Source organism: Schistocerca serialis, chromosome 3 (genome assembly GCF_023864345.2).
Source record: "Schistocerca serialis cubense isolate TAMUIC-IGC-003099 chromosome 3, iqSchSeri2.2, whole genome shotgun sequence".
Lineage (NCBI taxonomy): Eukaryota > Metazoa > Arthropoda > Insecta > Orthoptera > Acrididae > Schistocerca > Schistocerca serialis.
In genome coordinates, this window is record NC_064640.1 from 1,012,169,609 (window position 1) to 1,012,195,363 (window position 25,755).

At 44.0% G+C, this 25,755-nt stretch overlaps 1 protein-coding gene across 1 annotated transcript in view; it reads left to right on the forward strand.

The window, feature by feature from the left end:
• Positions 1–25,755, forward strand: part of LOC126471469 (uncharacterized) — a 268,925-nt gene that overhangs the window by 127,299 nt on the left and 115,871 nt on the right. Inside the window, exon 11 of the mRNA XM_050099666.1 lies at positions 6,259–6,398. Within this exon, the coding sequence (XP_049955623.1) occupies positions 6,259–6,398 (140 nt within the window). The remainder of the gene's footprint in view (positions 1–6,258; positions 6,399–25,755) is intronic.

Consider the following 25,755-nt stretch of genomic DNA (forward strand, 5'->3'; position numbering starts at 1 on the left):
GCTTATTTCATTAAATATTTGGTCCAGTCACTATCAATGGACCACCCTGTATATTTGGACCCATATACTTGAGGCAGCCTGACAGGCTTCAGTGGGTCAATCACAGATCACCTAGGTGATGTTCATCCATTGCCACTACCTTCTTCATTTGTTGTTTGCTGGTCTTGGTATTATAAATGAACTGTGTATGTCAAGTGAAGTAAAGTGTTCAAACATGATATGTTGCACTTAATTACAGTGGGTAATTATTTCTTACTCTTTCTTCAAAGAGTTTATACTGAACTACTATTGATATAAATCTGTCCAGGTGGTAGCAGCATCATCAGGTGATGAATGCCTGCTAGTCAGACATGCATGGTGCATGCTGTCTGTATGTAGAATGGGGAAGGCATGCAGTCCATCTGTGTTTGATCAAGGGCATATTGTGATGGCCCGGAGGTTCAGCACAAGCATTTGGGAAACTGCATGACTTGTCAGGTGTTTGGGGAGTGCTGTAGTGAGTGTCTTCAACACATGATGAGACCAAGGTGAAACCGCATCCCGACATCGTGGGGTTGAGTGGCCACTCCTCATTACATATGTAGGACATCATAGGCTGGGCAGACTTATAAAACAGGACAGGTCACAAACTGTGGTGCAGTTAACATTAGACTTTAATGCTGGGCAGAATACAAGTGTGTCTGAACACACAGTGCACTGAACACTCCTAACAAAGGGCATCCATAGCTGACAATCCATCAATGTGCCAACATTAATACTATGACTTCAGCAACTACAGCTGAAATGGGCATGCGATCATTGACAGTGGACACTGGCGCAGTGGCAGAGCACTGCATGGTCTGATGGATGCTGATACCTTCTTCATCAGGCCAGTGGGAGGGTACAAATCTGTCATCTTCCAGGGGACCAGTTCCTGGAAAGCTATACTGTGTGACAGAGCTGGAGGACATTCACATGGGCATCCATGGATCCAGTGGAGCTTGTGTAAGGCACCATGATGGCCAAGGAGTATGTTCACTGGTTGCAGACCACATACACCCCTTCATGACAATCATGTTTCCCAATGGCAGTGACATTTTTCAAAAAGATAATACATCATGTCACAAGGCCAGGAGTTTGATGGAGTGGTTTGAGGACACAGTGGTGAGCTCCAATTGATATGCCAGCTCCCAAACTCACCAGATCTGAACTTGATCGAACATATCTGGGATGTGATTCAATGTGGCACCAGAACTCATCACCCCCCCCCCCCCCCCCCCGTCCCCAGAATTTACTGGTATAAGGTGACTTGCGTGTGCAGGTGTGGTGCCAACTCCCTCCAGTGACCTACCAAGGCCTCATTGCTACCATGCCATGATGCGTTGCCACCCCTTATCCTTGCCAAAGGTGAACACACTGGTTATTATGTAGGTAGTCGTAATGTTCTGAAAGATCAGTGTACAAAGGTTGTTCAATAAGCAATGCAATGCATTTTTTTTTTCTTTTCTGAGAGCAGGTTGTTTGAATTCAGGAATCCAATATATCATATCATTCCTCACTCTTTTGGTTACAAAATCCTATTTTTCACCATGATCATCATTCAATGCCACCTTAGTGGTTGGACCTGTCCGCCCGACTGCTACCAGTCTACTAGTCAATAACGGAGCCAATGTCTTGGTGCTTCAGTAGCCTCCCCATCATCCATGTACTGCTTCTCATGGAGTGCATCCTTCATTTGGCAAAACAGATGGAATTTGGAAGGTGTGAGATCCAGGCTGTAGGGTGGATGAGGAAGAACATTCCAATGAAGTTCTGTGAACTCCACTCAGGCGTGCAGACTTGTCTGTGGCTATGTGTTGTCGTGGAAAAGGAGGAGTTCATTTGTATTTTTGTGGTGACAGTCATGCTGGAGTTGTTTCTTCAGTTTCTTGAGGGTAGCACAATACACTTCTGAGTTGAACATTGCACCATAAGGAAGGACATCAAACAGAATAACCCCTACAGAGTCCCAGAAAGCTGTTGCCATGACTATACTGGCTGAGGGTGTGGCTTTGAATGTTTTCTTCAGAGGAGAGGTGACGTTGTGCCACTCCATGGATTGCTTTTTTGTTTCTGGTTCAAAGTTATGAACCCACATTTCATCACCTGTGACGATGTTCGACAAAAAATTGTCAGCCTCGTAACATGCAAGCAGTTCTGTTCCTTTGTTGCTCTTTATGGTCTTATGTTAGGCAGTGAGAAACCCAGCAGGCACACACCTTTGAGTACTCCAACTGGTGGGCAAGTGTGTCAGCACTACCAACAGGTATGTCTAGTTGGGCAGCAGGGTATTTGATTGTGATCCTTTAGTCACTCCAAATGAGACGGTGCACCCATTTCAACACAGCAGGAGTCACAGCAGTGTGCAGCAGACATGTGAGATATCAGAAAGGATTGTGCACTCTTGTTACAATGATGGCAGATATCTTGCTGAATAGCTCACCATGCTTTTGTGAACTGCCATGTCTCCATAGACATTCTGCAATCATCTATTGGTATCTGTGATGGTCTGGTTTTTTGCCAAAAGAAACTCAATGACAGCTCTCTGCTTTGAACATACCTCTGATACAGATGCCTATGAATAGCATTACCACCTATTGGAACTTCATGAAATGGTAAAGACTGAAGGGGGAATATTCCATCACATCCCACAACAAATTCTGCAGTTTTTTCAACTGAAAATGGCTGAGAAAAAAAGTGTTGCATTTCTTATTGAACTCCCCTTGTATATCTTTATATATCAACATATCCTTTGATCATAAAACTAGCACACTCTCATTTGTTGATTATTGTATCTGATTTTCATACAGCAGAGACACTAGTACAAGCAAGTGTATCACTCACTACCCTGCTTCACCGTTGGCACAACTATTATGGAGTGATTCATTTTTGCTCATGAAACTTCATATAGACTAGGATGAAACTAGTCCAAAACACACAATAACATACTGATTTGGCTGCCATAAATAAATTAGGCCTGTATTTGATATAGAAATAAGTGCAGCCTGTATACATAAACTACTATCAGAAAGCAGAGAGTGTGCTAATTAGATTGCTGCAGATAACATGTATATTAGTCAGTGAAAAAGAAGCTGATAATTTTTTTACAGTTTGAACACCTGAGATGTATTTAAATTATTTATTTCTGTAAATTTTTTCATGTGTCTTAATGATATTCTCACAACATAGAAATACTGTACTCAATAGAATATGAGGTGCTCAGTGACATTCCTTCAAATCACCATTTGTTCAGTCAGAATTGGAGTCCATATAGTCTAATAAAGCATACTGTACAAACCTAAAAAATAGTAAACACTATTCTGCCTCTGTACACTGATTCAGTACAACTCATGTACATATCTACATCTACATCTATATTGTGCAAACCAGCATGAGGTGCATGGCAGAGGGTGTGTCCTATTGTACCAGTCATCAGAGTTTCTTGCCATTCCATTCACATATGGAGCATGGGAAGAATGATTGTTTGAATGTCTCTGTGCATACAGTAATTATTCAAATCTTATCTTTACAATCCCTTTATGAGTGATACGAAGGGCATTATAGTATATTCCTAGAGCCATCATTTAAAGCTGATTCTTGTAACTGTGTTAATAGACTTTTTCAGGATAGTTTACATCTATCTTGAAGAGCCTTCCACTTCAGTTCCTTCAGTATCTCTGACACTCTCCCACAGATCAAAAATAACCTGTGACCATTCGTACTGCACTTCTCTACATACATTCAATATCCCCTGTTAGTCCTATCTGGTATGGGTTCCACACACTTCAGCAATATTCTATAACCAGTGAGTGATTTGTAAACAATCTCCTTTGCAAAATGATTGCACTTCCCCAGTATTCTACCAATAAACTGAAGTCTACCACCTGCTTTACCCACAACTGAGTCTATGTAATCATTCCATTTCATATACCTACAAATTGTTACACCCAGGTAACTGTATGAGCTGACCAATTACAAAAGTGACTCACTGATGTTGTAGTCATAGGATATCAATACTTTGTGGCAGAAAAGCATGTTACCAAGAGATGGTGTCTATATTTTACCATGTACTGTAATGCTATAATCAAAACATGGGCATCATGTCACATAAGATACTGAATAGATTTCTCATAGTGGTTTCCATCTGTTAATAATACAAACCAGTAACTACCACTTAAGAATTATGGCTCTCAGAATACCACAGAACCATGTGACACTTTCCAAGAAGGCACAGAGAGATCTCTCACAAACCATCTCCCCACAGATAGATTGGGTTCCAGATGATGTACATGAATAGCGTCAGTATAAGCCCAGAACTATGGTGCCAAGGAGAAACTGGAAAAATGAAATAATGCAGTGTTAATAAGAACAGGGTTTGTCTGATACTATATGACTGTTGGTGGAAAATTTGAAGATATTATGGTATAGTACTAGTGCACTACTGAAATGAATTGGCTCTGGTGTGAGGCAGACTGATCATGTTTGTAACAGACACTTTCTATGCCTGTTACTGTACTTTGACTGTAATATCAAGGACTCACTGCTTTCCAGCTTATTAGCTACTTTAGTCATTGTCTATATTGGAAAAGGCATGCTCACATTTCATAAGGTTCAGGATCTGTACTATGTAAATAACAGTGTATTAAAGGAGACCACTCACCAAAAAGCAGAACTGCTTAGTTTGATAGGAAACACACAAAAAAGAAAACTTGGTAGCTTTTGGGTTCATCATTTGACAAGTTAGAGTAAAATACAGAAGAATGTGTGTGTGTGTGTGTGTGTGTGTTTGTGTGTGTGTGTGTGTGTGTGTGTGTGTGTGTGTGTGTGTGTCTGTGTGTGTGTGTCTGTCTGTCTGTCTGTCTGTCTATGTATTTTACTCTAGCTCATCAAAGGATAACTCTGGAAGCTAGCAGGTTTTCTTTCTTTTGTGTGTGCCTGTTGACAACTCAAGACTTCTGATTTTTGCTGAGTGATCCCTTGTAAGCCAACGGTATTTACATTCTACAGGAACTTTCCTACAACATTTATAGGGTCTATACTATTAGAGGTACAAATAAAAGGGGTAAGTAGAGGACAAGGAAGCAAGTAAATAATTCTGATGCACATATGTCGAAACCAATACTTCTCCAATGCAGTGGATTATGACTGAGTACATGCATACCTTAGAACAGAGTCCTCAAGAACCCAAACTGAAAATATATGCTTAATGACTAACAGATTAAAAACCACCATTCGTGTGAAGGCAGGCTTCAGCATGTCTCCTCACTAATATCCATATATGTTAAAAAATACCAGGCATGTTCTGAGAGCATAAATAACGATGCACAATGTATTACCAGAGTTTATTGACACAGGGCTGAAATACACCAAATCTTTCAACATCCTGACCTACAACAGTCCAGTGGGTTCAAGTTGAGGGACCTGGGAGGCCACGGTATCGGCAAATCACAACTGATACACTTGTCAAAATAATATTTAACACAACTTAGGTATCTGGAACAATGATAAAATTGAACGAGGGAAGTTTTTCACTTTGTAATTTACGCCTCACTCACTGTGTTTTGAAGTAGAGACAGAATTTATATATTAACAGTGTTGTAACATTGGCATGACTGCATTTGTTTGTTGGCCCACATTGTATCAGGGAAACCATTGGTTTCCAGACCAATGTTTATTGGGATTATTTGCTTATTTAATTGTCCTCTATTTGGCTTTTTCATTTCTGCCTTTAATAGTCAGTCACCCAGAATATTAAAGAACTACCCTTGCATCTGTGGGCCAGGTGCACATGCCTAGTTGTCGGTACAGCAAAATTTGTTATGAGAACACTCCATAAGTGACTTTTACTAATTCGGTCTTGTAGTTCATTAACTTAATTTTCAGCAAAAGAGCTGTTAACTAATCATCTCATAATATTTTCACCAGAAAGCTTTTCCCACCATCTCTATTTCATATAAAAATTAGCAGTCTACTTGTAGGTGTTTTTCAGTTTCTGTTGTTGTTAATGTTAAGGTTTTTAGTCAATGTCAGTGTCATTCTGGTAAACATTGGTCAACTCTTGAACATTATATGTGATGGTGAAATGTAGGACTCTCAACTGCTGTGTTCACAGATCTTTACTGTGACAATGACTAAATAAACAAACAAATACAATATGTGCAGGAACAAACAAATGTATTCCAATAATTTTGAACAGAATTTGTATCTTCTAGAGATTATTTGTATGGTACTTTATTTCAGCTGCCAAGTTATATGCGAAGCCTTAAAGAGCAACTGAGAGATGAAATTAAATTTGCTGCTGCTGAGCGCAGGAGACTGCTGACCACTCCTGATAAGGATCGGGATACAAGGCTCCGAGAAAAATTTGAACCATTGAAAAGGTAAGATTTTAAAAAAATATGCTTACAAAAATATATAATATCAACTATAAGTTAATCTGGTTAATAATTGATAATTTATGTGCAGCTATCCTTATGAATTTTCTAAGGAGTCTATGCATGATGTATGTAATTGCTCATAATGATAAAATAAGTATTGATAGAGTTTGCTGACATGAGTGGCATACATATAAATGTGCAGGCTTCCATAGGCAGTGTCAGTTTCATCAAAATCCTACTGGGTATACTAAATCTTTCTATATACTTAAACTACTAAAATAGCCTACATTTCGTCTGTGTTGCAGCAGCCCTCTATGGGCATACAATAATATACAGAAAATTTTAACTTAGAATATAAGAAGAAATCATTTGAAACTAAATCAATAGATCAAGGTGAATGAGAACTGAGTTCAAATACAAAATGGTGCACATTCAGCCTTATGACTGTTGCTGTTTTGATTGGCATGCTATCCTTGTTAAAGGGCACGTCCTGGAATGCCAATAGATGCCAACTGTGATACTGTCTTTGTCTGAGTGATCTATCAGGATTAACACTCTGGGAACACAACAAATGAGGATAATTACCTTGTCATGATAAAATGGCCTTCACGTCCTTTGATAACTATTGTTTGCCCTTTGTTTTAGTTAGTGGTTAGCTTAGCATTGTAATGATCCTGGTTAAGTCTAGTTCACAGTGAAGAATTTTCTCAAACAACCTGCAAATTCTGCTGCATCATTACTAGATTTTATGTTGAAATACTCCACATCCATTTTTAATGAAAAGCCAGCAGTTGCAATACTCATCCCATTCTTATCTTTTCATCAAGTGTAAAGAGATTCATTGACCAAAATATCAGCTACTTGGTGCACACACCTTTGTGATACTGCAGCACCGGAGGCATATCCTGAATATATTCAATGGTTTACTAGGTGACAAAATCATATGTCTAGCAAGTTTGGTTTCAATCTGCATGGGTGCTGAGATCTTTGACTAAAAATGTTTAGTAACTACACACATCCCACTAATCACATCACATAGACAAGCAATAACTTCAGGTCTTGTTCTTTTGAAACTTTCAATATAACTAATAAAAGAATCTCTTGTATCAAGACTGGTGATTTATTTTATATTTTCTGGATGGCATTTACCAGATTTATCAGTTAACACTCATAGAGTTAATGATGCTTAATAGCACAATTGTGTTTCCAGGGCACTTGAGAAGGTCATGGAGAGTAATGGGGCTGATTGTGCTTGAGCAAAGTGTGCATTGTTGTCAGATTTGCACCTCACCTCCTCCCCAACCCTTCCTTCTCCCTTTCCCCCCTCCTCCTTCCTCATCCATCCTCCCACTGCCTGATTCCCTTCTATGGTGTCATGCATTTTTCCCTAGATTTGTCAACCTCCTCCATCCCTCTGACATAAGTAAAGTCAATACATAAACATCAAAATGATACAGATAAAGGTGTGTAGGGGAACGGCATTTTTATGAGTGCAGCACCACCTTGTAGAACCTCTGTCCTCAAGGGCAGAGAGGCTTGCCTGTTCACAGGAAGCTGAGGGGTATGCCAGTGATAGCGCAGTTATTGGCAGCACTTCCCATGTCAGACAAGCCTCTGTGGATGAACCAGATGAATAGTGTCCCATAATGCCCCATCTCTTTCCTATGCCCTCCCCAGCCTTTCCCCAATTCTCCAGATACCTAACCCAAGGTGTGACTCAACCCATACTGAGGGGTGCCAACTTTGGGGTTCTCTCTATTGGGTAGTAAGAGTATGACACTTATTGAACTATATGAAAAAAATGTGCTCTGCATTGTTGCCAAATTAATTCAAGATGGCGGCGATGACGTCATCCAAGAAGGCGGTATGTAGACTTGACAACAGTGCATGACGTCATCCAAGATGGCGGATTTTGGCGGGGAAAAAGGCCAATTGTGCTAAGTCCACTAAGCTAACCTCCAGAAAAAATGGCAGGAATTTTGAATTTTGGCGGGAAAATAGACCAATTGGGCTACGTCCACTAACCTAAGCCTCCAGAAAAAATAATCGCGAAAATCAAATTCCAACAGGATAATGCATGCAAAACCTTATTTTTCTTTATTATTATTCATTATCATTTATAAACATTTATTATCATTTATTATCATTCATTATCATTTATTCTCATTTATTATCATTGGCCTACCTCCACGAGAAAATTCACCCCATATTCACATTCCAAAACGAATGGCTGCAAAACCATACTTGTCTTTATTATTATTCATTATCATTCATCATTTATTATTATTTATTATCATTGTTTATTATCATTCATTATTTATTATCATTTATTATTATTTATTATTATTGGCCTAACTCCACTAACTTAGAAAATCGCGCCATGTTCAAATTCACACTCCATAATTTCTGTAAAACCCTACTTCTATTTATTATTATTATCATTTACTATTATTTATTAGCATTTATTATTATTTATTCAAGATGGTCGGTTTTTGCGGCAACAAAGCCAATTCCCTTACTTCCATAACAAAAAATCTCTCACAAATTCAAATTCAAACACGATAATCTGTCACACCTACGAAAAAAAGAGACCAACTGGGCCATGTGCACTAACCTAAGTCCACCTCATCTTACCAAGTTTGAATTTTTCGCCCTCACTTATTGTTTCGCTCCTAAGCTATGAAAATCGCTTCAAATAGTAATAAAGTGCGCTTTTACTAACGTAAGTCACCTCCTGTGAATTCGTGGGAAAAGGACTGAAGTCTTTATTGCAAACAGTACCGTCATCACTTGTTCTCCAACAGAGTTAGTACACATCCTCGAGATCGCAGCAACACCCTGTGCACTCGGCACGAGGTCCACGCTCCGACTGACTTAGGTCATATCGTCGTGTGTAGAGGAGGCTTCCCCAATCACCGTTAGCCCGCGGCTGCTCCCGAGTGGCTGGGGTCCGGTTGCCGGGCTGGCGCACGCTCCCCCGCTGGTGCCGCAGAGTCCACCTAAGTAAACATGTTTCCGCAGAGCGCGGCCGCGAGCACTTAATGCTGGACAGGATGGAACCTGTTGACCATGTGCCGGACAAAGGACACGTTCCACCCCAAATTTATTTTTCTGAATAGGTTCGAATCTGCCGATACCTACCTCACACAACCGCCCGAGATGTTTGGAAAGTTCTATCACGTGACATGCTAAAAGCTTAGTACCTCCGCAAGTGAATGTAACAAAGTTCACATGACGACTTAATTAAATTGATCAATTAATTAATCTTTCTGGTGCGGAAAAGCGCCACGTCCACCTATACTTGGAATCGATTTTCGCCAGTGCCACGCCCACCTGGACTTGGAATGAAATAGTTAAAGTCCCTACCGACCACCACGTCCCCTTACTGACCCATGTTCATTGGCTAACATGTACTAATGTCTACTGCCGTTTACAAACGTGCACTAACGTGTACTAACCTACATTAACCTATGTCACATTTTGTTTATACAAATAAGCCAAGTTTGAATTCTGATGGTCAGTTCGTGTTTCGCTACGAACACAAGATAATTGTGGTAAACGAAGCCACCTGTGATGATTCATAATCATCGGCTTTGCCTCTCTCACACACCACGAGTGCGAAACCACCCATGTCACAGCCAGGACCTTTATACTCGCGTCGGACATACTCCTCTGTAAATATTCTAGCTAAACTATGACCCGAATACTGTTATTCAAGCCACACGGTCTAGGACATGGCCAGAGCACATCCCAAGTACCTAAGCCGAGAACATGCTTGCCCCACCTGTAGTTAACCGCTGAGAGACGGAGATATGCTGCAATCACATCCCTCGCGCTCTCAGAGCTATTTGCCTCAGCAATTCGATCTAACAAAACCTCCAAGTAGAAAAAATAATAACCAACTCGAACTCTTTCATATTCTATATTGTCCCACAAATACTTAACATACATTTTATTTAGTCATCGAGTATATCTATCACACGCGCCCTGATGTACCTGGTGTCATGCTGCACAGTCGGCAGACACGCAAACAGCTCCTAATTTCAGTGCACAATATCAAACTGCTTCTAAATAATGCAGTACACATAACTGTAAACATCATCAGTACTCGTAATCTGTCCAAATAACGCATAGCAAATTAACTCAACAGATGCGCGCAATGAACCTGTCCCACACTCAGCCACACGTCTAACAGCTCTCAATTCACTCAAAGGTCTCTGTTCGACCCCTCAAACATGACTTGATGACAGCGGCATTCACACCTAACACCTGAGAAATTCATCTCACCTAGACGCCGAACATGACTATCCAAGCCAGGCCGTGCGCGTCGTCTGTCACCGTCCTAACTCAGTGAGGTCCAACTCACATGTTTAAGAAGAAGGTTCTGCTGTTAGGTAGTTCTCATGGCAGAGGTGTAGGCCAGCAGTTGCAGGAAGTGCTGGGGAGTGAGTACCAGGTCACCAGCATTGTGAAGCCTAATGCAGGTTTGGCTCGGGTGACTGTTAACATAGGGGGGTTATGTAGGGATTTTACTAAAGAGGATCAGGCAGTGATTGTGGGTGGGGCTGGTAATAGTATTGATAGGGATGGGGAGTATAACATAGATGGTGACCTGGAAAAGATATCCACTCAGACTGGCAACACGAATGTGCATTTCGTGGAACTGTTTCAGCGTCACGATCGGCCTCATCTTAATACAGCCGTCAGGTGTAATAACATGAGACTTTGGGGTGCGCTGATGACAGAAAGCATGGGTCACATTTCAGTGGTGTCGGTGGAGTCTATCAGCATTACGGGTTTCACTAGACATGGCCTGCACCTCAACGGGTATGGGAAGGGGAGGTTGGCAAAGCTTATAGGTGACAGCATAGGTGGGGTTGGTGGGATCACTCATGGGAAAATTCCTGCAGTAGTGGGTGTTAGAGCTGCACCTTTTTTAGACTGAAGTCAGCTGATAGGTATTCCTGCTTAAGGAAAGTCTCTCTAACAAGGGAATCACTTTTGACAAAGCTTAGGTATCCGAGTAATGAGGGAATTAGTATATTTCATCAAAATATACAAGGTATTAGAGATAAAGTTAGTGAACTGCTTATACACTCCTGGAAATGGAAAAAAGAACACATTGACACCGGTGTGTCAGACCCACCATACTTGCTCCAGACACTGCGAGAGGGCTGTACAAGCAATGATCACACGCACGGCAAAGCGGACACACCAGGAACCGCGGTGTTGGCCGTCGAATGGCGCTAGCTGCGCAGCATTTGTGCACCGCCGCCGTCAGTGTCAGCCAGTTTGCCGTGGCATACGGAGCTCCATCGCAGTCTTTAACAGTGGTAGCATGCCGCGACAGCGTGGACGTGAACCGTATGTGCAGTTGACGGACTTTGAGCGAGGGCGTATAGTGGGCATGCAGGAGGCCGGGTGGACGTACCGCCGAATTGCTCAACACGTGGGGCGTGAGGTCTCCACAGTACATCGATGTTGTCGCCAGTGGTCGGCGGAAGGTGCACGTGCCCGTCGACCTGGGACCGGACCGCAGCGACGCACGGATGCACGCCAAGACCGTAGGATCCTACGCAGTGCCGTAGGGGACCGCACCGCCACTTCCCAGCAAATTAGGGACACTGTTGCTCCTGGGGTATCGGCGAGGACCATTCGCAACCGTCTCCATGAAGCTGGGCTACGGTCCCGCACACCGTTAGGCCGTCTTCCGCTCACGCCCCAACATCGTGCAGCCCGCCTCCAGTGGTGTCGCGACAGGCGTGAATGGAGGGACGAATGGAGACGTGTCGTCTTCAGCGATGAGAGTCGCTTCTGCCTTGGTGCCAATGATGGTCGTATGCGTGTTTGGCGCCGTGCAGGTGAGCGCCACAATCAGGACTGCATACGACCGAGGCACACAGGGCCAACACCCGGCATCATGGTGTGGGGAGCGATCTCCTACACTGGCCGTACACCACTGGTGATCGTCGAGGGGACACTGAATAGTGCACGGTACATCCAAACCGTCATCGAACCCACCGTTCTACCATTCCTAGACCGGCAAGGGAACTTGCTGTTCCAACAGGACAATGCACGTCCGCATGTATCCCGTGCCACCCAACGTGCTCTAGAAGGTGTAAGTCAACTACCCTGGCCAGCAAGATCTCCGGATCTGTCCCCCATTGAGCATGTTTGGGACTGGATGAAGCGTCGTCACACGCGGTCTGCACGTCCAGCACGAACGCTGGTCCAACTGAGGCGCCAGGTGGAAATGGCATGGCAAGCCGTTCCACAGGACTACATCCAGCATCTCTACGATCGTCTCCGTGGGAGAATAGCAGCCTGCATTGCTGCGAAAGGTGGATATACACTGTACTAGTGCCGACATTGTGCATGCTCTGTTGCCTGTGTCTATGTGCCCGTGGTTCTGTCAGTGTGATCATGTGATGTATCTGACCCCAGGAATGTGTCAATAAAGTTTCCCCTTCCTGGGACAATGAATTCACGGTGTTCTTATTTCAATTTCCAGGAGTGTATATACAAACGCTGCACAATGTAAACCACATTAACTTTACAATACAGTATATACACGTTTGACACAAAACAGTGTACTTATCCAGTATATCTCTACAGCATGCGAAAAAAAAATTTCCATTTTCTTACAGCGTCTATATACCTCAATGCTCCCCAATCCTAGGAAAGCACCGTCAACCTGCTCTTTCTCTCTACAGACCCGACACACAGAGCTAAACTTCCCTCTTACATCAGCAGACCTAACTCACCCTCAGAACTCTTTTTACAAATTCAGTATCGTCCCCCCCTCAGCACAAACGCTTTACTGTCTCTCCTTCCTTGTCTGTTCGCTTTTCTACAAACAACCTCAGACTCATAGACTGCAGGAACACATGTACTTTCTCCATAATATTACACGATTTTAGCCGTATTTCTCAATATCATGCACTAGGCTACACCCTACCGATCACTAGTTCATCATAATTCCCAAGATATAGATTTCAAATTAATTCTCTACAAACGCTGAACTTCATCTATGTACAGCATGCTGTAAACCACTGACTAACTAGAAACAAACATACGCAAAATGATATTTCCACTTTCGAATACCGGTCTCAGTCATGTAACATATTCGAGATCTTGGCTATAATTTACACGTCAACTAAGTTCTGTCCCAGGTCTAGAGAACAGACAAGCGTGTATCCAACACACCACAATCAATCTTCACTCAACTAAATAAAGGAAGCAAATTTGCAGAAGTAGTCAACCGAACAATCTACACCCCATCGAATAACACTCCAACCCAAATCAATCATCATCTCAAATTCTGACTTGATCACCAAAGCCGCCCAGCGCATAGTATTACTTCGCTATTCAGTCGTCTAGAGGACATCAAAGGTAACTCTTACAGATCGATACACTCCAATAGGTCTCTGCATTCGGGCAGCTGCTCCAGTTATTTATTATTATTTATTATCATGATCATTTATTATTATTTATTGTAATTTATTATTATTGATATCATGCGCGTGTGTTCGCCACAAGGTCCGGAGTCCAACTGGGTTAGTACACATCGCCACCAGCAGAGGGCCTCATTCAAGATGTCCAATTTTGGTAGGGAGTTTGAATTTTGGCGGAAGATCATACATTTCGTCTACCTAACAACAATGGCTCCAAGTTCAACTGTGTTTAGCTCCTATCACAACCACCAGAACGCTCTGTCATCACGTCAGTTTATTACGCAATTACCATTATTCAAGATGGCTGCACCCATTGCGAAACGTGTCACCTTTCCCGAACCTTCACGCTACAGTAAAATTCCCCCCTGTCGCATCTTGGGTGTAAAATCGAGACTTCAGCGTCATAACTAAGTTAGCGATGGGTGCTTTTGAGGCGCTGCAATCCCTGTGTACACATTTGACTGACAGATGTGCTGTTTACAGAGTTAGAGATGGAATGACTTGTAATTTTTACATGTCGGACGCTGCTGCTATGCATTTATCTGGTTTCTTGTAGGAGGCATCCTCCCGCTAACACTCATTTTATATAGACTTGATGCACGCATCTTATAATTTCTGAACCACGATCAGATGTGAACAGTGGACGTTATACATCTCTGGATAGTTATATCTTGCATGTATCACGCATAGCCAGTGTTTTAAGGAAGTAGTTTTCTCGTTTTACGGATCGAAACTGTAGTTTATCGTAGAGAAACCTGGAAGAAGGATGTACGTCATGCGCTTGGAATATATTTCTTACATTGGAATATTAACAGCACTACAGCCGGCCGAAGTGGCCGTGCGGTTAAAGGCGCTGCAGTCTGGAACCGCAAGACCGCTACGGTCGCAGGTTCGAATCCTGCCTCGGGCATGGATGTTTGTGATGTCCTTAGGTTAGTTAGGTTTAAGTAGTTCTAAGTTCTAGGGGACTAATGACCTCAGCAGTTGATTCCCATAGTGCTCAGAGCCATTTGAGCCATTAACAGCACTACATTCCATATGAGTGATAGATCGGAAGTGCAGGCCATCTAACATTATAGCCCATTTTAAGTGCAGAACGTTGTAGCCTTAGGAGTGTGTGTGTTTATGTTCTCTCTTACTAATACCTTCCAAGTGCCGGCCAGGGTGGCCGAGTGGTTCTCGGCGCTACAGTCTGGATCCGAGCGACCGCTATGGTCGCAGGTTCGACTCCTGCCTCAGGCATGGATGTGTGTGATGTCCTTAGGTTTAATTTGTTCTAAGTTGTAGGCGGCTGATGACGTCAGAAGTTAAGTCGCATAGCGCTCACAGCCACTCAGTAGGCTCCATTCATTCGGGGACATGGAATGTAGCAGCCTATTTCTGGGCGCATGCAGATTCAATCGGTAGTGGTGCTGCAGGGTGGGATGGTCAGTGGCAGTGCAAAAGTGTCTTTCACCGTCTAATTTTACCCGAAGACAGCGAGAATGCTCTGTGACTGTCATCGGCATAAATTATGCACTAAGCTTGGGGTGTTGGAAATATGTGGAGTGCTGTCTGGTACACTTTGATAATTTTTGTGTTCGACAACTAACACTGAATGTACGTACTGCACAGTCATCTATCCGCGTTTGAAATGATACTCACAAAGTGGAGAAGGGGTGGTTTAGCTATAATACTGAAATTGGGGAAACATGCTATCACATCATTGGCCGGTGTTGAAGTTACTGTAAAATTGCTAAAATTGTACGTGCTATCAACTGTGATGCTTATTATTACAGCAAATCGGCGGTGTCTTTTCCGCCCCATTCATGCACTGGTGCGCTGTTGGTTACCACGTAATGATTAACTGACATCGCTTGTTTGGGTTGGTGAGAGAGTTTTGTGGATGGGTGACACCTTCTGGGGGATGCTAGCAGTGAAACAGCGATCACGCACATGAGTGCAATATGAGGAACGGAGTGCCATCACCTGTGACAGATGAGTTTAAATGTAGAGGTTGTCAGTCACTTTCGGACATCAGTTTGGAAACTCTTGACAACGCAGCCAAACTGTTCTACTTTCCTTATTTTGTAACTCTCTTTTATTTAAAATCATCCACCGTGTGTGTCATGTGATTGTGGCTGCAGTAACAAAATGATTTACACTATGTAATGATGGTTTTCTGTGAGAGGCTGTGGATAAGAGCGTCTTTTGGAACCCGGCACAGGCCCCGAATTCATGGCAGAAAAAAGAAATGTTTTGCATGGTACAAAAGCGTATTAGGAAACAGTGTTCCAAACAACTAAAGAAGACCGGCGACTTGGTATAGTCTGTGTGATACGATCATTCGCCTAGAGTATAGGTGATCAAACTTTAAAGTGGCCTCTGCAGTGCCTGTATATTTAATAGGATCGTGACACAGAGGCGGTAGTAGCAGCAGCAGTTTGAGGTGTGAATTCGGCGAGGGACTGGGTATACCGTTAGGAATGCTTGGAGGGCTGAAGGCTGCGCTTTTCTGGGAAGCACTGCGAAATCTCTCTCTCTGCGCTGGAGCCCCACTGCAGCTTTGCTTCATCGCGTGAGCAATGGTGCCTAGGTGAGTTCTATATCGGATGAAGTTAGTGGAGATTCTATAGCTCTTAATTTTTCTATTTTTGTGGCTAGAGAATGATGATGATAGCATGTTGGGCTGATAGATTCGAATGGATTCGGATCTGTAGCACTTGTATCTAGTTTGGGGACGCACCACAATGTGCGCATTTCCACCGAATGGTCAAAACATGCTCCTGTCGCACTAACTCAGGTCGCTCTGTTTCTACATGGGTTGCAGAAGGTGGTGGATATGGTTTTCTCCGACTTCTGCTGAGTTCCAACTTAAAATGGAATGATCGCATGGGCAAAGCTGTAGAAATGGGAGCAGTAGAAACATGCATAGGGACTGACTAAAACCAGGTTGTAATTTTACTTTTGCAGACAGTTCGAGGAATGTGACTCGTTGCAAGATATGAGAGTGCCAGAAATATGATTCACTTTTGGCTGTGATCCAGCGCAGGTATGTGGTTGAATGGAAGGACTTGATTCCAAATCGCAGATAGCATTTCTAGCGGACAGCGTAACACTAGAGATCTGAAAAGCTAGTGTACATTTCTTACGACCTTAATAAGTATACGATTTACTACTGTTTCTGACCCTTCTTAATCAGTTATCGCCTATAACTCAGTGGATATATAGCAGAACCTCTGACATGCTATCGAGACAGATCACGTTACACATACTGGATAAATATCTAGCGGCGTGAGGTCATCGCAAATATTTACTTCATATCACGTTCCTTAGCCGAATAACTTCAAAAATTCAGCGATTGTATCACGAGGTTGCGTCGTGGGCCACGTGTAAGCGGACTGCTGGTCTGATAATATACACTTCAGCGATCACCGTCTCGGTATTTGTCCAGATAGAAAAACCACCTCATTCAGAGGTAATGTCGTACCTCGATTTATAAAGCCAGTATAGCTTTTAACATGGATGCTTGTGTGCTCCTGTAGAGCAATGATCGCTTGTGACAGCAACATGCAGTAGTTGCTGGGATCATGTTTTTTTGACATCCGGCCGATTACGTCTCTCTTTCCAGGACATGCAAGAAAAACTTATGAGATATGTCCACCCGTGGTTCACAATGAGAATCAGGCATATAAGGTATGTGTTTGTGTTCCGACATTTGCAAAGGAAATGACTATGACCAGCCGCAAGGAATGTATGAATTTGACGTGGAGAACTGTGATACCATGGGAAGAGTATGTCAAGTCATAAGAATGGTAGTGATATTTCTATTTCCAGAGCCACAGCTGTCAAGAGTGTATTTCCGATACTTGGTCATTGTAGACTGTCATTCAACTGAGACCGCTATCGTAACATTTAGTTGTAAGTACAGGGATAAAATATACATGTGACCAATTTCTTAGGATGAAAAACATTCTACCTGTGCGTGCTCAGCTTGCACCGCCGGTGACCTTTGTGGGGGTGATTCACGTTTCCTGTAACCGGTAGCAGCTGTGAGACTGAAGATGCCTGTTGGAGTGTAGGAATGTAGATGAATTAACCATATTGTCCTCTAGACGACCGAATAACGAATTAATACATAGTATGTGTTGGATAGCTTCCGTGATTGCGTGGAAATTTGAGAAGATTGAATATGGAGGTGCGTTTCTGCTGGATCGTTATTCCCTCCCATGTAAATTGTTCGGTTGACTGCTTCTGCACATTTCGCGCCTTTATTTAGTTGAGGGAAGACCGATTGTGGTGTGTGCATTTAGTGTGTGGAAGAGACGTTTGCTGGTTCTCTAGACATGAGAAACACTTTAGTACACCTTGTAAATTATAGGGATGATTTGGAATCTACTACTTCACCAACATCGGTATTCGAGAGTGGAAATATCGGTTTCTTCTATTTGTTTCGAGTTGTCGCGTAAATGTCTTCGCAGACGTGACGAATTTCTAGTTAGTCAGTGGTTTACAGCACGCCCCACCTATCTAAAGTTTCGGGTTTGTAGAGAAATCATTTCCAGTCTATATCTTGGGAATTATGTTGCGCTAGCAGTCGGTAGGATGCTGCCTAGTGCTTGATATCAAGAAGTACCGCGAAAATGGTATAATACACTCCTGGAAATAGAAAACAGAACACATTGACACCGGTGTGTCAGACCCACCATACTTGCTCCGGACACTGGGAGAGGGCTGTACAAGCAATGATCACACGCACGGCACAGCGGACACACCAGGAACCGCGGTGTTGGCCGTCGAATGGCGCTAGCTGCGCAGCATTTGTGCACCGCCGCCGTCAGTGTCAGCCAGTTTGCCGTGGCATACGGAGCTCCATCGCAGTCTTTAACAGTGGTAGCATGCCGCGACAGCGTGGACGTGAACCGTATGTGCAGTTGACGGACTTTGAGCGAGGGCGTATAGTGGGCATGCAGGAGGCCGGGTGGACGTACCGCCGAATTGCTCAACACGTGGGGCGTGAGGTCTCCACAGTACATCGATGTTGTCGCCAGTGGTCGGCGGAAGGTGCACGTGCCCGTCGACCTGGGACCGGACCGCAGCGACGCACGGATGCACGCCAAGACCGTAGGATCCTACGCAGTGCCGTAGGGGACCGCACCGCCACTTCCCAGCAAATTAGGGACACTGTTGCTCCTGGGGTATCGGCGAGGACCATTCGCAACCGTCTCCATCAAGCTGGGCTACGGTCCCGCACACCGTTAGGCCGTCTTCCGCTCACGCCCCAACATCGTGCAGCCCGCCTCCAGTGGTGCCGCGACAGGCGTGAATGGAGGGACGAATGGAGACGTGTCGTCTTCAGCGATGAGAGTCGCTTCTGCCTTGGTGCCAATGATGGTCGTATGCGTGTTTGGCGCCGTGCAGGTGAGCGCCACAATCAGGACTGCATACGACCAAGGCACACAGGGCCAACACCCGGCATCATGGTGTGGGGAGCGATCTCCTACACTGGCCGTACACCACTGGTGATCGTCGAGGGGACACTAAATAGTGCACGGTACATCCAAATCGTCATCGAACCCATCGTTCTACCATTCCTAGACCGGCAAGGGAACTTGCTGTTCCAACAGGACAATGCACGTCCGCATGTATCCCGTGCCACCCAACGTGCTCTAGAAGGTGTAAGTCAACTACCCTGGCCAGCAAGATCTCCGGATCTGTCCCCCATTGAGCATGTTTGGGACTGGATGAAGCGTCGTCTCACGCGGTCTGCACGTCCAGCACGAACGCTGGTCCAACTGAGGCGCCAGGTGGAAATGGCATGGCAAGCCGTTCCACAGGACTACATCCAGCATCTCTACGATCGTCTCCATGGGAGAATAGCAGCCTGCATTGCTGCGAAAGGTGGATATACACTGTACTAGTGCCGACATTGTGCATGCTCTGTTGCCTGTGTCTATGTGCCTGTGGTTATGTCAGTGTGATCATGTGATGTATCTGACCCCAGGAATGTGTCAATAAAGTTTCCCCTTCCTGGGACAATGAATTCACGGTGTTCTTATTTCAATTTCCAGGAGTGTATTATGGTGAACCATGCGAAAATACGCGTGTTTATGTAATCCTTAAGCCTGGAGATGTGTGTAGAAAAGCGAGCAAGCATGGAAGGAGGCTTAGAGCAGAAACAATAACGTGTTTGTGCCGAGGGGAAATGAGCCCGAATTTGATGGTCGCGCGTTAAGGTGGATGACTTGTGATCATCGGTTGTGGGAAAATATCTAGTGCTGTGAGGAGTATATACGGCATGGTCCATCTTCATGGTATATGTACGAATGATGTAATGGGGATAATTTTTTTTGGCGCAGGCTACAAATTGTATGTTTAATAGGTCAACACAGTACATGGTGATATATTGTAGTGTTGGAGATTGGTTTCGTGCACTAATATTCAAGCTCCTGTCCTCGGTGGGAGAGCATTGTAAAAGAGTAAGAGTCTTTCTGTATTTGACGATATGTATGGTAATTTGTAAAATTTAATTGCCAGCGCAATATGGCGATCTGTGTAAAATAACCGCTGAAAGTCTTTTCTACAGAAGGAGAAAAAGGCATACGCTGCTTCAATACTGGCAGTAAAAGTAATTCGGCGGCTAAAATCGATAAAAGCCAGTCATAATGCTCGATTCATTCACATCCTTTGTGCTGGGATATAGGAGTCTCCACATAGCGGAGGGAACGTTTGTGTGTGTTGGAAGCAGGAAGGGTAACATGTGATGGACTGGGTAGCACGTTAGGTCAGCGAGGAAGATTGCGTTCGACGTTAGTCTGCGTTATTTTCGTAAACAGGTTCTGTTATGGCAAGAATTTTCGTCCATACAAGCTGAGACATGAAGAAAGTTAGCTTTAACTATACAATTTCTGCAAGGTCGACTCGGTTCTTAGTTTTTACACAGCCATGTGACATCAGTATAAAATTGAAGACCTTGTTAGATGCACTTGTGAAGGTTTGTAGCTACGTGAGAGACCTTCGCTGTGTTGTGTTAGTCATGCTGGGCAGTTAAGCAGGGTTAGACACATCTCTCATTTCATGCTAGGAACAATGCACCGTGTGCTACTGTGTCTTCAATGGTAAAGACACGTGCTGCCCAGCGCGTCTCGCGTATGAGACCAGCGTGAGCGTGCCTTGGAGTTCTGCGACATGAGTGTACCACTGACTGTATACTCTAAAATAGAAACAAATTTCACCTGTGTCCAGTGGCCGCTTGCAGCTGTGATGGCTCTCGCACCCCTGGAACATCTGTGCCTCCTCGCAGTCGCGTCAGCAAGAGTGCCTAGGTGAACACACATTCCGAGAGGAATTTCTCAGGCCTCAAGTATGAAAGGATGCCACCGCCTCAATTGCGCAGGACCCTAATGGGTGTCTGTGTGTGGTTTGACAGCTGGAGGCCACATCACTTTGTGGGGGCTGCCGCTAACTTACTGTGCAGTCCAGTGGACAGGGTGTTGTTTGTGTGTCTTGACAGCGTTATTAGAAGTAGTTTACAGGTCTGAAGACTGTGTATTGTGACCCCATGCACATTAGGGTGGGTGTTTTGCCTCAGTGTGATAAATATACACCATCCCTAAATAAAATGTTCCTAAATAAATAGAGTACACTCCTTCCTCACTCTCCTCAGCATCCCAGCGCAGGTGAGTCATTTTCCCGCCATTTTCCCCATCCAGACCATCATCTTGGATTACATCACAGGGGGGATGACAGTACCCTCTGGTGGCAGTATTGTGTACTAGTTCAGTTGGAGTCTAGATCTCATGGTGGAGACAATGCCTGCAAAATAAAAACTTATGTCCAGCACAAGCAAAGTCGTTTTGCTGCCATTTTCCCCCACCATTTTGAGTTATGTCACGAAATGGACAACAGTGCTCTATGGTAGTAGTACTGTGTACTAGGTCCAGACTTCGTGGTGAACACACTGTTTGCCGCCATCTTGGATAACGGTACTTACATCATCAGCTGACATCATGGCTGCCATCTTGGATTACGTCACGGAATGGACGACAGCACCATCTGGTGATGGTACTGTGTACTAGGTCAGTTGGAGTGCGGACCTCCTGGCGAACACACTGGATAGTGGTGCTGTCTCTAATTGTTTAAATAAAGACTGGTGCTTGATTTCGACAGTTGACAATTAGCAAACACATTTGCAGAGTCTGTTAGATGGATTATTATTTTGAAAATTTACGAGTTGTTTGGCTCTCTGGACATAAATGTATTGCATTATTTACGTATGGTTTGCATGTCTGTAGGCTGTGCAGTGCGTCATATTGACAGTTTACAATTGGTAGGCATGTGTGTAGAGCATTATACATGAGTTATTTAGGAGTAGTTTGCAGGTCTGTATGCTGTCTGATATGTCATAGAGTGTGTTCTGTATCACTGTGATAAATGTACTCAATCACTAAATACATTTTTCCAAAATAATTAAGGTACATTCCTTCCTCTTTCCACCACCCCAGTGCAGGCTCAGTCCTTTTTCCACCAATCCCTAGGAAGAGGTGGCTGTCGGGTGACTTAGGTTGGTGGGGGTAGCCCAAGTGACTTATCTTCCCACGATATTCTTAGGTTAGTAAAGGCAACCGTGGTGTGATGCATTATCCTATTGCAATTTGAACTTCCCGCCATTTTTCTGGGGGAGGGGGGTTAGGTTAGCGGAGGTAGCCCAATTGTCCTATCTTCCCGCCATTTTTGTAGGTTAGTAGAGATAACCAGGTGTGATGCATTATCCTGTTGGAATTTGAACTTAGCTCCGTTTTCTGGGGGAGGGGGTTTGGTTTAGTTAGGTAGCCCAATTGACCTATTTTCCCGCCAAAATCCGCCATCTTGAATGACGTCATGGACGCCATCTTGGATGTCATCATGCACTGTTGCCAAGTCTACACGCCGCCATCTTGGATGACGTCATCGCCGCCATCTTGGATAATCTGGAAACAATGGAGAGTGGGGTAATGCTGGCCTATCCCCACTACTGCCATAGCGTGTTGGAGGGAGGGGGGAGTACTAGCACTTTTTTAAACTACAGCAGTAACATTGGCTGTTGTTGTTGCTAAGTGTGAACCAATGCCTTTCATTGAGTTCATGATTTCGTGATGTTAAGCAGTATGGGCAACACGTTGATTCATTATTGGAAAACAGAAAAATCAAATTTGATTCATAGAGTAAACATTATAACACACTTCAGTGAATCATTTGTAATGTGGAACAGAAACTGACCTACCATCAGAGTTCACTTATTTCTTCTAGATCTTAAACGAGATCCATTAGAAGTAAGGAATCACATTGTCGGCTGCCTATTCAAAGCTACAAAAAACTGCACTGAAATATTTGAGCTTATCGAGACTATTCTCAAAAGCAGGACATGGTCTCGAAATAGACTGAAAGGGAAACTTTCCTCAAAAAAATTATCTTTACACTTTGTAGAGAAAAAGGTGTGGAATCTATAGTGTTAATTATTGCTGTATTTATTGATTAATAAATATGGTATTAGATGTATTTGCAAGTTGCTTTTCATGTTATTTTAAATTCATCATATAATATCGATCTTAAACATGAATGTTTTGGGATCGATTATTATCGGTTGTCGGTCTTTGGGAATCGATAATGAAACTGGAATCGGCATCGATGATTTGCCAGCATGGAAACATCCGCACTGGCTACTTCGTCACATCTTCGCCCAGCTCACACAGTAGACAACAAAACGGCCAGGGTGCGGAAGCTGCTCCTTGCAGTGACCCCAGCCATGCCAACGTGGCTGATCTTGTCAGCCTCCTGATGCATATGGAGAAGCTCATCTCCTACATCACTTTATTTACATTAGTTCTTAGCATATTCTTTTCGCATAGTGACCAATACCTTGCACTTCAGAGAAATATGGAATTTGAAAAGCATGTGTCCGAAAATTTTAGAATTACATGTGTCATGCGTTGTAATTAAGAACTGGGATCGCAACAAGCCCTTCAGAGGATGTCATAATACATAATATAAAATCAAAATGTGCACTCATCATTACCATTTTGCACATTTGCCTGGTTGGAAAGGCTGCAAGCCCATCCACATGGGCAGCCACTTTCGAAACCAACCGAAGAGTGTCAGGTTTTTGCCCAGATTATGCACCATAGTGATGCAGGTTCCACAACTAAAGTATTTATTTGGAATAAAAAACACCAATTTCACTTTTATATCAATTTTCATTATCACGATCGGTTTCGGCTCCAAAGGCCCTCCAATGGTAACCAAACAATATACATTAAAAAAAGCTGCAACGGAATTACAGGTAGATATGTAGAGAGGAAGTAGCAATGGTTATCGTCAATAGCAGACGTAATAAATTACACGGTCCACAAACATTTATGTGACCACCGACGATGTTCGACGTCAACGTGCAATAACAACTCACAGACGGCAGATGGCAGCACTTGCAGTGGAGGGTATATAAAGCGTACTGGGCGCTCTAGGGAACAGTGCAGTCTTTGTAATGTGGAATCGGAGCGATGTATCTGACGTTCAAAAGGGCACAATCATTGGTTCTGGGGCCAAGAGTGGAAGCATTTCCGAAACGACTAACTCTGCAAACTGTTCGCGTGCTGCCGATGTTCAAGTATACCGTACATGGAAAAATGACACTATCGAAAACCCCCGCCCCCCGGCTGGGGAGGGGGGGGGGCAATAGATGGCAGCGGTGAATGACAGCTGCAAAGATGTGAACGGGCACATACACGTGCAACTGTTGAGCGACTGACCGCCCAGAGCAGTGGTTACCACGCCCTGAGGGGTAAAATGTAATTTTCTGAGGGGTAAGAACAAAAGGATTCAACTGTGCTTTGGTTACGAAATCAAATTATTTGTAACATATGACACACTGTTGTGGGGTTTACTGATTCTGAAACAAATGTGTCAACATCACCTTTCTCTCATAAACCACCCACTACGCGCATTTTGTACTTTGTACCCTGCATCTATGATAGTAAAACTGAGACATATACGTCACACATACTTATATTTAAGTGTGAAAATGCCTTGTACATCTACATTTATACTCCGCAAGCCACCCAACAGTGTGTGGCGGAGGGAACTTTACGTGCCACTGTCATTACTCCCTTTCCTGTTCCAGTCACGTATGGTTCACGGGAAGAACGACTGCCGGAAAGCATCCGTGCGCGTTCGAATCTCTCTAATTTTACATTCGTGATCTCCTCGGGAGGTATAAGTAGGGGGAAGCAATATATTCGATACTGTTGTGGTTGGCAGGAGAGCCAACACCGTGTTACTAGGGGAAGCCGAAAGGCACGCGTTTTAGCTCACGCAGGCTGGCGTGAGATCTGGAACGGGACATTAATGGTGAACGTCGCTCTTGACGGTACATGATTCACAGTATCAATTGTAACTGGTAATGGCGCCTTGCTAGGTCGTAGCAAATGACGTAGCTGAAGGCTATGCTATCTATCGTCTCGGCAAATGAGAGCGTATTTTGTCAGTGAACCATCGCTAGCAAAGTCGGTTGTACAACTGGGGCGAGTGCTAGGAAGTCTCTCTAGACCTGCTGTGTGGCGGCGCTCAGTCTGCAATCACTGATAGTGGTGACATGCGGGTCCGACGTATACTAACGGACCGCGGCCGATTTAAAGGCTACCACCTAGCAAGTGTGGTGTCTGGTGGTGACACCACATTCCTCCCCCGCAAATCGGCGTACGGTTGTGGCATAAGGTTTCCGCCCGCCGTGGGGAGGACCCCATGTTGATGTATGCGACGAGGTGGAGAGCCTAACAACAGGCGAGGCTGTGCCACCCGCACCCTGCCATTCGGACCGAGGGGAGCTAGGAAACGCCTGAAAACCTGCTCCAGGGTGCACGCCAACATGCGGTGTATGCGCCCGCAAAGAGACA